Source organism: Scylla paramamosain, chromosome 10 (assembly GCF_035594125.1).
Source record: "Scylla paramamosain isolate STU-SP2022 chromosome 10, ASM3559412v1, whole genome shotgun sequence".
Lineage (NCBI taxonomy): Eukaryota > Metazoa > Arthropoda > Malacostraca > Decapoda > Portunidae > Scylla > Scylla paramamosain.
In genome coordinates this window covers 18,041,932-18,054,431 of record NC_087160.1, presented here as the reverse complement: position 1 = coordinate 18,054,431, position 12,500 = coordinate 18,041,932, and the positions used below count along the sequence as shown (strand labels likewise).

General features: G+C 45.6%; 1 protein-coding gene across 2 annotated transcripts in view; it reads left to right on the top strand.

Annotated features, from left to right (window-relative positions):
• Nucleotides 1-12,500, top strand: part of LOC135104285 (uncharacterized) — a 101,957-nt gene that overhangs the window by 63,683 nt on the left and 25,774 nt on the right. For both annotated transcript variants that reach the window (XM_064011498.1, XM_064011499.1), the window contains exon 3: nucleotides 3,495-3,759. In XM_064011498.1, the coding sequence (XP_063867568.1) occupies nucleotides 3,495-3,759 (265 nt within the window). The remainder of the gene's footprint in view (nucleotides 1-3,494; nucleotides 3,760-12,500) is intronic.

Below are 12,500 nucleotides of genomic sequence, written 5' to 3'. Positions count from 1 at the left end.
AATAATGTAGAAATGGTGTTAATCTGTCACTAGAGTCGTAAACGCGCCCTTAAAAACCCGTGTGGCTTCAACTACGAGTCTTTTGAAAGGAGTGGAAGTGCAGCGCGGAAGTGTTTTTTGAATATGGCCTCTCTCTCTCTCTCTCTCTCTCTCTCTCTCTCTCTCTCTCTCTCTCTCTCTCTCTCTCTCTCTCTCTCTCTCTCTCTCTCTGGTACCAACGCAAAACAAAAGTACTGTAAAAGGTTAAAGGTCATAATATAGATTTTCAATAACAAACTAGTGGTTTTAGTGGAGTCGTAAATAATGCCCACCTTTATTTTTTTTTCTTTTTTTTCATTTTATTTATTCATACTTTTACCCTTTATTTCTTTTTTGTTGGGTGGTGGTGGTGGTGGTGGTGGTGGAAGGGAAGAGCAGTGAAAACAAAAAAAGGAAAAAAAAATAGGTGAAAAAAATGAACCACTAGACAAGAGAGAGAGAGAAAACAAAATGTAGAAAAGGAAGCTAAAAAGAAAAAAAAAAACAGAAAGAAAGGCTGCATTTAATATGTAGTCCTCTTCCTCCTCCTCTTCCTCTTGTTCCTACGCCTTCTCTTTCCTCCTCCTCCTCTATGCAGGCTCCATCTCCACTCCTCCACCTCCTACTCTATGCTACTCCCATCTCATCCCCCTCCTCCTTTTCCTCTTCCTCCTTGCAAGCCGTATCCTCCTCCTCCCCCTCCTCCTTCTGTTCCTACTCCCCCTCTCTTCTCCTCGTCCTCCTCCTGCGTGGTTTCGAGTTGCGGCGGGCCTGGTGGAGAGGTCCTCGAGGCGGGGCTAAATATCACTGTGGACTGGAGGCTCCTCGTGCGCCACAGCCTGAAAAGAACAGTTTAGAGGCTCCTGAAAGACCGGCCAGACCACAAAGCTCGCCCCGTGTTTGGACAGCGAGAATATGAAATAGACAGAGAGAGAGAGAGAGAAGGGGGGGGGGCAATGGAGAAGGGTGTTGGGTGCTGGAGTGTGTTGGGCAAGGAAGGAAGGAAGATACAACTTGCCTACTTCTTCTCCTTGTTGTTGTTGTTGTTGTTGTTGTTGTTGTTGTTGTTGTTGTTTTCTTATCCTCATGTTCTTCTTCTTATCCTCCTCTTTCTCCTTATCTTCATCCTCCTTCTCCTCTTCCATCTTATCGTTCTCTTGCCCTCCTCCTCCTCCTACTCCTCCGCTATCTCCTGCTTCTCTCCTCCTCCTCCTCATCATCATCATCTCTTGTTTCGCTCCTCCTTCCATCACCTCCTCCTCCTCCTCCTCCTCCTCCTCCTCCTCCTCCTCCTCCAGTCACTACACCCATTCCTCCCATCCACCCATCCCATTACAACATACATCCCTCCTCTCTTTCCCTTTCCTCCACTTTCCCTCCCCTCCCTCCCTCTCCTTCCCTCTCCCTCCCTCCCTCGGCCCCCCAGCAACGTCGAGAGAAATGGTTTTAACTGTTGAATCTTGAGGGAGTTTCCTTTTTTTCCCCTTGTTGTTTTGCCTCGCTAGGATGTAGAAGTCCCGTTCGCTTTTATATCCTTCCTCTCTCACCCTCCTGTTTCTAGTCCTCGCCTCCTTTCCCCTCCTGCTCTTGTGTTATTAAGGAAGTACAGTACCTGCTTCTCTTAAGGGACGTTGGCTATAGTTGCTCCTTCATGGGGAGTTAATAGGGTAGGTGGTTCTGGTGGTGGTGGTGGTGTGGTTTTTAATGGGTGGTGACGACGAGTGGTGGTGTTAGTGGTGGGGCTATAGAAGTAAAATTGTTGCCTCTTAGTTTGATGTGTCTTGTTTTGTCTCGTTTCGTGTTGAGTTTTCATTCATTTTGTCTCCTTGTAACTTGTGAGAGTGATGTCATTTTGTTTGATCCTTGTTTTTTTTTGTTTTCTTTTTGTTTGTCAGTGTTGGGTGTCTGTTCGTGTGAGTGTTTTGTTTTCAGCGCCTCGGTTTTAGTGCTTTAGTTTGTTTTCACCTTGTATTATTGCTTTTGTGTGTTTTTTTTTTTTGGGGGGGATATTCATTCAGTGCTAGGAAATTTGTTATTCGTTGCATCTTAGTTCAAATAGTTTATAAGTTCAAATAATAATAAAAAATTGTAATATTGGAGTGTGTGCGTGTATGCGTGTGTCTGTGTGTGTGTGTGTGTGTGTGTGTGTGTGTGTGTGTGTGTGTGTGTGTATATATATAAGAGTGTGACTGCGTGCGTGCGTCTGTGTACACTCTTTTACAACTCCCACACATACATACATACACACATACAGTATTTCCATGTACGTACTTACACATACATGTGCATCTTTCCTCTCAAACATCCCTTTCCACTTTCCTTTCTCCCTGCGCTCCCTCCTTCCCCTTCACCCCTTCCCCTGCCACCACTCACCCTGCCGTCACCCCTCACCCCTCACCCCTTGCACTCCTCTCTCTCTCCTCTCCCTCTCCCTCTCTCTCCCTGCGGCCGATGCTTTTAGCCGTAACGCGAGTCAAATTCTTTCCTTCTTCGTGTCCGGAGGAGGCAGTGTTTAGGAGGCAGCGTGAGGGAAGGCTGGCTCGGGTTACTGCTTCATCCGCGCCGCTGGAGGAGGAGGACAAGGAGGAGGAGGAAGAGGCAGAGGAGGAGGAGGAAGAAGAAGAGGAGGAGGAGGAGGAGGAGGAGGAGGTGCTGGTGGTGTTGATGGAGGATGAGAATAGATAAGAGTTGAGTCCTAATGAGTTCCATTCTCTCTCTCTCTCTCTCTCTCTCTCTCTCTCTCTCTCTCTCTCTCTCTCTCTCTCTCTCTCTCTCTCTCTCTCTCTCTCTCTCTCTCTCTCTCTCTCTCTCTCTCTCTCTCTCTCTCTCTCTCTCTCTCTCTCTCTCGTCATCATCAGCATCATCATCATCATCCGTACTTGTATTATTCTTGATTCTTCCTCATTATTAGTGTCTCTGGAGAATTTGGAGGGGGGATGTCTGGAGGAGTGAGTTGGGGGTTAGTAATGGGTGGGGGTGTGAGGTTTGAGGAGCTCATTACGCTGTGTAGTGGGGAGGAAGGGCGTTGGGGGCGAGATGGTGTGGGTGTCTTTGGGGGAATTACCGAAATGAAGCGAGTCAGCTCAACCAAATTACCGGAATATGCAATATGTGTGTGTGTGTGTGTGTGTGTGTGTGTGTGTGTGTGTGTGTGTGTGTGTGTGTGTGTGTGTGTGTGTGTGTGTGTGTGTATTCGTTACTAAACTGCTCTCTCTCTCTCTCTCTCTCTCTCTCTCTCTCTCTCTCTCTCTCTCTCTCTCTCTCTCAGTAAATATTATCGTTTCTAACCCATGAATGAGGATGACAGGTGAAAACAGACAGGAATGTTTTATACAGGGACTGCCACGTGTAGGCCTGATGGCTTCTTGCATACAGCTTATCTTATTTCCTCATGTTATGTCCTTACTTATTAGTTATGTTCTTATTTCTTGACGACTTCCTTACACTGTCCTCACCACATCTTTTCCTTCCCACAGGGCCAGTCAGTTGGCGGGACAGGGGGCACCGTCCTCCTGCTCCTCTCCGGTGCGCCAGGATGACCGGGAGCGGCGACGACGTAGAAGAAGAAACTCTGGTGAGCGGGAGAGGGATGGGTCAGGGCGGCGCGGCAAGGGCGGTGGGCGGGAGGAGCGTCTGGCCCTCCCGACTGACTACCGGAGCGCCCTAGCAAAGTTCTCCCCACCCGTCCCTCACGCCCTTCTCAAGAAGATTGGCACCAAGGACGTCCAGGGTCTCGGCAAGGTAAGTATCTGTTAGCTGGTGCTTCCTCTGTTTTGCTTATCACCTTCCTTCTTCTTCAGTGTATCTTATTGTATGATTTAGCTGTACGAGTATTTGGTTGTGAGTTTATTAGGGATTGTTTGTTAAAGAGCAATGGATTTCTTGGTGTTTTCTTAAGTATCTGAATGTAATCCCCTTTCCTTCTCCGCTTCTTCTTCCCCCTCCTCCTCCTTTCTAATATCAGTATTCTATCGTGATATTTCTAATTAAAGGCATTTCAAATATTTTATCAAGATCCACTTTACAGATACATGCATTACCAAATCAACCACATGCTCTCTCTCTCTCTCTCTCTCTCTCTCTCTCTCTCTCTCTCTCTCTCTCTCTCTCTCTCTCTCTCTCTCTCTCTCTCTCTCTCTCTCTCTCTCTCTCTCTCTCCCTGAACGCATTAACATTCGGTCAGTCGTGATAAAGAGAAATAAAAAAGTTAAAAATTTTGTCTCCCTCGGATCAACGACCCCTTTGTGCCCCGCTGTGATGGGATTAGCCGCTCTCCCTCCCTCAGACTCCCCTCACTTTCCTTCCCTCCCTCTCTCACTGTCCCTCCCTCCCTCCCTTCTTCCCTTCTTCACGCCCGTCTCCTCTCCCTTTACTTTATTTTCCCCTTTCTTCATTCCCCTCTTGATTTTCCCTACTTTCCTCATCCTTTCTCTCTCTTATTCCTATTCTTCCTTCTCTTCAATCTGTCTTTCTCCCTCTTTCCCTTCTTCGAGCACGTCTCTTCTCCCTTTCCTTTATTTTCCCCTTTATTCATTCCTCTCCTGATTTTCTCTACTTTCCTCATACCTTTCTCTTATTCCTGCTCCTTTTCTCTCTCTCTCTCTCTCTCTCTCTCTCTCTCTCTCTCTCTCTCTCTCTCTCTCTCTCTCTCTCTCTCTCTCTCTCTCTCTCTCTCTCTCTCTCTCTCTCTCTCTCTCTCTCCTTCCCTTCTCCCCTTCATCACGTGCGTCTTTTCTCTCTCTCCTCCTTTGTTTTCCCCTTTCTTCCTCTTGGTTTCCTTTGCTGTCCTCATCTTTATTTTCATTCCTTCCTTTCCCTACTCTTCTACTCTTTCTATTTTTCTCGTTTCCTCAATTCCTCCCTTATTTTCCTTTACTTCTTCATTTTTTCCGCATTCCTCCTTTCTTCTTACACTATTTTCTCTTTTCTTCATTCTTCCCCTTACTTTCTTTTCTCTCCTCCTCCACTCTTCTCCTCTTCTCACTTCCTTCTCTCCACTCCCTCTCTTTTTTAGCCTTTCTTCCTTTTTTTCATCACCTTTTACTCTTTCTTTCCTTTTAGTGTACTCATTTCTTCTTCTTTTTTCATTACGTCTTTTTTTTTTCTCATCACCTCTTTCTTCTTCCTCCTCTTCATTTTCTTTTTCTCCTCGTTTTCGTCTCTTCCTCTTCCGTGAATCCTTTTAACCCTTCTTTTTGTCCTTTATTCTCCTCTTTCCTGTTACGGGTCTCTCCTTTTTCCTCCCTTTTTTCCCCCTCCTCTCCTTCCACCTCCTCCTCGCGCTTGAGAAAAAAGAGGGGGAAAGTAGAAAGCGAGGGGAAAAAGGAAGATAAATGCGAAGAAGAGAAGCGAGGAGAGGTAAGGGGAAGAAAGGGGAGGGGAAAGGGAAGGGGGCAGCCGAGTGTGCAAGAAGGGCAGTGGGGTGGGAAGAAGAGGAAGGGGAAAGGGAGGGACGCGCGAGGGGAGAAGGAGTGGTGGGGACAGCTGGGGTTGAGGGTAATGGTTGACTGAGGGGAGTGTTGTGTCTAAGGGGAGCCGATGGAGGGGAAAAGGGGTCCATGTTTAGTGGCTGGAAGAGAGAGAGAGAGAGAGAGAGAGAGAGAGAGAGAGAGAGAGAGAGAGAGAGAGAGAGAGAGAGGTTCTTAAAATAAATGATTACTTAGAAACAGGAAAAAGGAAAAAAAGTAGTCATAGAGGAATAAAGATGTGGAAAAATAGACAGAGAAATATAGATAGAAATTAAGACAGAAATACATACAAAAAGTAAGAGAAAACATACACACACTCACGCACACACACACACACACACACACACACACACACACACACACACACACACACACACACACACACACACACACACACACACATGCATACACACAACAGTATATGAAGATAACCATACAGTAAACACGCAATGCAGTACAAACACACACACACATACTAACCAAAACAAGCTAACATGCACACACACGCACACACAGACAGATATGATCAAGAAATAGGAGGAGGAGGAGGACAACTAGGTAAACACAAACCCAGTAATAATTATCAAGACCAGGCAGGCAGACACACACGAGAAAAAAAAAAAAAAAAAAAGGAAATGAGAGAAAAAATAGAAAAAGAAAATGGTAAAAAAAAGCCAAACAAGCAAGTAAAGCAACAGTTGAAAGCAAAGTATGTGACCTAAATATGAGAGAGAGAGAGAGAGAGAGAGAGAGAGAGAGAGAGAGAGAGAGAGAGAGAGAGAGAGAGAGAGAGAGAGTATGGGAAAGGGTAGTAGTAGAAGTGTTAAGTACAAGAGGAAGTGTCACTTTTCAACATTTCTCACTTTATATTCTCCTTTTGTCTTCTTTTCCTTTTTTTTTTTTTTGTATCTTCTTTAGGCTTCTCGTCACATTTTAGGATGAGGGTCGCGGCCTTCTGATCCTCGTGGGTGGGAGCGACTCTCTCTCTCTCTCTCTCTCTCTCTCTCTCTCTCTCTCTCTCTCTCTCTCTCTCTCTCTCTCTCTCTCTCTCTCTCTCTAAGCCCTTATCAACCATGCTCCTTCCTTTAACATAAATTTCTATAATTGTTTTCATCAATTTTCCTGCATAATTTTCTGTTAAATGGGAAACTGAATGATCAAAGTATTCTCATTTAGAGAGAGAGAGAGAGAGAGAGAGAGAGAGAGAGAGAGAGAGAGAGAGAGAGAGAGAGAGAGAGAGAGAGAGAGAGAGAGAGATCCAGAGCGATTCGCAGCGTTTAATGTTCACATTTCATCCTCCGCCGCTAATTTGACCAACGACGCTAATTTTCCGGTTGTTTGTGTGTCTCCTCGAGGCACGGGGAGGGAGGAAAGATTTTCTCTCTCTCTCTCTCTCTCTCTCTCTCTCTCTCTCTCTCTCTCTCTCTCTCTCTCTCTCTCTCTCTCTCTCTGCACGCCATCAATATTTTCACACCTCACGGCAGATAATCTCTACTACTATCTTCACGTCATCTCCCGCCTTCTTTCTTTCTCTCCGTTTCCTTCTCTTCCCCTTGTTTAATTTGCCATTCCCTTGTGTACCTTCCATCCTTATTAGTTCCGTATGTTGATTTCCCAGTGATTTTCTTGCCATGCTTTCAATGTGCTCACTCTTCCCATATATATAATACGTTTACTTCATCCTGCGTACTTACATAGATAGACATCCCTCGAAACCTTTACCATTGGTTGTGGAGGAGATACATTTAGGTATGTAGTAACTTTCTGGCAAACTAAATTAAGGAACAGAGATAATGAAAGGACAAGAGAGAGAGAGAGAGAGAGAGAGAGAGAGAGAGAGAGAGAGAGAGAGAGAGAGAGAGAGAGAGAGAGAGGCTTAGCTAAGGAGAAACATACAAAAAAGCCCCCTCCAGCTGTACCTACCTTTCTCCTTCCTCCTTCTACCTCCCTCCTCCTCCTCCTCCTCCTCCTCCTCCTCCTCCTCCTCCTCCTCCTCCTCCTCCTCCTCCTCCTTCCACATATCTCACGGAGGAGGAAGCCCCGCCCCACCTCCTCTCCCCGCACCTGTCTGCCCCTAAATCACCCAGAAGGACCCGTAATTCCCGCCACAGGTGAAAAATACGTCAGGTTGTGATTAGGATGTTCACTACGTTACACAAGAGAGAGAGAGAGAGAGAGAGAGAGAGAGAGAGAGAGAGAGAGAGAGAGAGAGAGAGAGAGAGAGAGAGAGAGAGAATGTCTCAGCGTTCAATCTGCGTGTAAGAATAAGGAGAGAATGTTACGTAAAGATATTGTGAGTTTTAAAATTGATAGTGATGTGAGGTTTACGATAAAGGAGAGAGAAAAGGAGAGATGAGAGGAGGTATAAAGAGAGAGAATAAGAGGTTTCCTAGTATTGTCTCTGTCTCTGTGTGTGTGTGTGTGTGTGTGTGTGTGTGTGTGTGTGTGAAGAAAATGTAATCATATCTGGTGTTTCAAGTAAAAGGAAGGCTTACAATAGAGGAGACAAGAGTAAAGGAGAGGAAATGGTCGGAGCAAACCACTTCTCTGGACCCCGTCAGTGGCTGTCTTCTCACATTTTGGAAGAGTCAGGCAGAATTATCCTCACATATTAGTAGAGTCAGACGGCGTTAGTTCCGCATTAAGGGAATATTCCTCTCTCTCTCTCTCTCTCTCTCTCTCTCTCTCTCTCTCTCTCTCTCTCTCTCTCTCTCTCTGCTTTCAGTTATGATTAAATTTACCGGGCCAGATTCCATGACAGACCACCTAAAGTCTTCTCTGTGTGGTATTGCCTATCATCCTCTCTCTCTCTCTCTCTCTCTCTCTCTCTCTCTCTCTCTCTCTCTCTCTCTCGTCCTGGTTGTTCGATTTAATTTACCGCCAAGGTTCCGCGACCAGCCGCCCTGTCTGGATAGAGAGAGGAGATGTAGGGGGTGGGGGGGGTCTTGTCTGCTCTGCGTAACTCTCTCTCTCTCTCTCTCTCTCTCTCTCTCTCTCTCTCTCTCTCTCTCTCTCTCTCTCTCTCTCTCTCTCTCTCTCTCTCTCTCTCTCTGGACAGCGGGGTAGTGTACATAATTACAACGAGGAAGGAAGACCACAAATAGACAGTTAGTTAAGTTATACAAGTCTTTCTTTCGGTTCCATTCACACCTCAAGGGCCGAACTGTTTTGTGCGTTATTGAGAGAGAGAGAGAGAGAGAGAGAGAGAGAGAGAGAGAGAGAGAGAGAGAGAGAGAGAGAGAGAGAGAGAGAGAGAGACCGTAAGAGATCTGGTTTGTTTTGCTCTTCTTTTATTTTTCCCCTTCCCTCTGTCGCTTCGCTTATTGTGTCTGGCAGCGCGGTGTGTTTATCTAATAGCTGAATACTGTTTTTTGTTTCCTTTGTCCCATGTAGAAAAGAGGAAAGGAGAGGGAAGGACCAGAGACACTGAGAGATAGAAGGGGGTATATTATTATTACTCTTTTTTATGAGTGGGTGGGTGGAGAGAAGGAGGGAAGGAGCTGGCGGGTGGGTGGGTGATGTGTCTGACAGTGGGCGGGGATTGGCTGGCGGTGGGCGGGCTGGGCGGGCAGGGAGGACCAGAGAGAGAGAGAGAGAGAGAGAGAGGTCTTTGGTCTTGTGGGTGTCTGGGAAATACCTTTAGAATACCACCACCACCACCACCACCACCACCACTACAACAGGATTAAAAAGAGGGTGAAGCAAACACTAAGTGGGACAAGACAAGGATGCAGGAAGAGCTGTGTGCCTTGCCGTGATCTGCGTCAGGAGTGAATGAGAAAAATGCTGGTTATTATGAGAGAGAGAGAGAGAGAGAGAGAGAGAGAGAGAGAGAGAGAGAGAGAGAGAGAGAGAGAGAGACCCTTCAACCTGCTAATTGGACAGCTTCCTTCTCACATCTGCAGACACCTCCACCACCACCACCACCACCACCACCATCACTCCCTCTCTTCCTCTCTCTAAAACTCCTTACCTGTCATCGCTTGTTCGATCACCTGAACCCTCCAGAGAGAGAGAGAGAGAGAGAGAGAGAGAGAGAGAGAGAGAGAGAGAGAGAGAGAGAGAGAGAGAGAGAGTATACTTGTCTCAATGGCGTCAATTTCTTGGGTCTTCCTTTCCTTCTCCTCTTTCTCCCTCTCCTCCTCTTCCTCCTCCTCCTCTTCTCTTCCTCTTTCTCTTTCAAATTGGGGAGTTACCTGGATCTTCTTTTATGTCATACTCTCTCTCTCTCTCTCTCTCTCTCTCTCTCTCTCTCTCTCTCTCTCTCTCTCTCTCTCTCTCTCTCTCTCTCTCTCTCTACTTTGTTTTCATAAGTTTTTAATATTTTTTCTTTCTTGTCTCGTTTTCCTCTTTCCATCATTCCTCCTTCGTCTTCCGTCTCCCTTCCCTCTGTACATTAGAGTAAGACGGAAGAATAACTATTTTTTATCCTTTTGTTTTTTTTATTTTTCACCTCCATTTCCTCATCTCTATTTTTATTACTCTTTTCCCCCTCGTCTTTCCTCCTTTCATCCTTCCTTCTCCCTTCCTTCCTTCCTTCCTTCGTCTTTTTTATCCTTCCCCTTCCTCTTCCCCTTTACATTAGAGGACAAAGGAAGTATCTCAGTATTTTTTCTTCTTATCTTGAACCCCCCCCCAAAAAAAAAACATAAGAAGAAGGACGAGAAAAAAAAAAAGGAATTAACTGGAAACAAGTGGATTCCAATATCCCAAGAAGATCACTTGTGGGATCGAACACTAATCGTCTCTGTCAGGCTTTTTGTTTTTAAGTGTTTCCTTTTTGCATAAGCTCCTCAAAGAACGTCCTTTCCCAGAGAGAGAGAGAGAGAGAGAGAGAGAGAGAGAGAGAGAGAGAGAGAGAGAGAGAGAGAGAGAGAGAGAGAGAGAGAGAGAGACGAAATGCCACAGGTTACAGAGAAGTTCTTCCCTTCACCTTCGCCCCTGTTTCCCTCCTCCTCTTCCTCCTCCTCCTCCTAATGTTACCAGACCCCCTATAGAGAAAGAGCGATAAGGAGGAGGAGGAGGAGGAGGAGGAGGAAAGAGAGGGAAAACATGATACAGAATCGAGTTAAGGGGAGGGAGGGGGAGGAGGAGGAGGAGGAGGAGGAGGAGGAGGAGGAGGTCGTTGTTTGTGCATCTCTTACTAGAGAGACCAATAATATTTAACTACTACACCCTCATTCCAGTCCCCCTCCCACACACACACACATACACACAGGTAGTGGGTAAACATCGAAGCTCTTGAGAACACAGGTATTCGGTAAACAAAGATAAATGGCAAACACAAGAGAGAAAGAGAGAGAGAGAGAGAGAGAGAGAGAGAGAGAGAGAGAGAGAGAGAGAGAGAGAGAGAGAGAATTTGCATAGAAAATTCGTGGGTGCACTAGTATTTACGGTAGTAGTAGTAGTAGTAGTAGTAGTAGTAGTAGTAGTAGTAGTAGTAGTAGTAGTGGTAATGGTGGTGGTGGTGGTAATAGCAGAAACAGCAACAGCAGCAGCAATCATAACATATAATTTGCTTTTCTTTTTTTCCATTTTTCCTTCATTAACATTCCTAGTTTTTCATCGCCTTTTAAATCGAAAGCAGAGGAGTCTATCTTGAGCCTCGCATCTCATTTCTCCATGCTCGTGTTCTGGTCAGCGAGGTCTCGGTAAGTGAAAAGCACACGCAACAATTCACGACACCAACTATCCATTTAGAGAGAGAGAGAGAGAGAGAGAGAGAGAGAGAGAGAGAGAGAGAGAGAGAGAGAGAGAGAGAGAGACACCAAACACGAAGCCTTCAACTTGCGGAGTAACAAAAAAAATAGATAAAAATAACATTAGCAACGAGCGTTCTCATTCTTCAACATAATTTTATAAGTGTTCAGTCATATTTCCCTTTGCTGGTAGTCAAATAACGCTCACAAATCGGCTTTTCTCGGTACACATCCTGCAACAAATTACCGCTGCGTATTAGTGAGGTTTTGTCTTGCGCCGATGATGAGAGGGACGTAGATAAAGACACATTGTTGAGTGTATGCTGCCCTGTTTGTGTGACGTCTGTGGGTGTGTTATTAATAGGAACTGGAGAATTAGTATTAAGAGACACACACACACACACACACACACACACACACACACACACACACACACACACACACACAAAGAGGTTTACATTAAGGGATGTGTGGGAACGTCTTCTCGGCTCGTCGTGGGAGGGAAGGAGATGAGGCAGATAGAGAGTTTGCCGAGAGATAAGGCTGGGTTGTGATGTGACGGCGCCTTGGGATATTTAGGAACAGCAGGGTAGAAGAGGAGGAGGAGGAGGAGAAGCAGTGTAGAAAATGTACTGTACGGGCTTTACTGCTGCCTTTGCTATTACCACTGCGGCTGCTTGTACTGCTCTTACTATTACTACCACCACCGCCACTACCACTACTGTTGTTGCGGTTTTCTACTGTTGTTACTACTACTACTACTACTACTACTACTACTACTACTACTACTACTACTATATCTTCCAAATACTATATTTGTCTCAAGTTCCGAGAGTAAAAATGCAATACGTCATCAGTCTTAACAAATAAGACACACTTTGATATTAAACTAACAAGTAAGACACTTTAATATTAAACTGCAAATTGCATCTCGACCCGGCAAGGCAGATGAATGTGTGGAGTATCTGAAGAGAACACTCCTATCTCCCAAGATCCCACAAGTAATCTTCGTGGCACCAAATGAAACTTGCCGGAGAGGAGCGCGGGAAGGAAGGCAAGGCACGGCAAGGCAAGGCAAGGCAAGGCACGGCAGCAGCATCCCGCGTCCTGCCGCTCCCGCCACCCAGTCGCCAAGCACTTCTGAAATAAAATTGTATCACTAGATTGCGACGGACTGACTCGGAGTTGGAGGCGAGGAAGATGTAGTTTCCTCTTACTGATGTCAAAGTGAATTCACTTTGTCTAGATTTACAATTACTGAGATTTTTCTTCTTTTAAATTCAAGTATGTATGTAAATTATTATTATTATTTTTT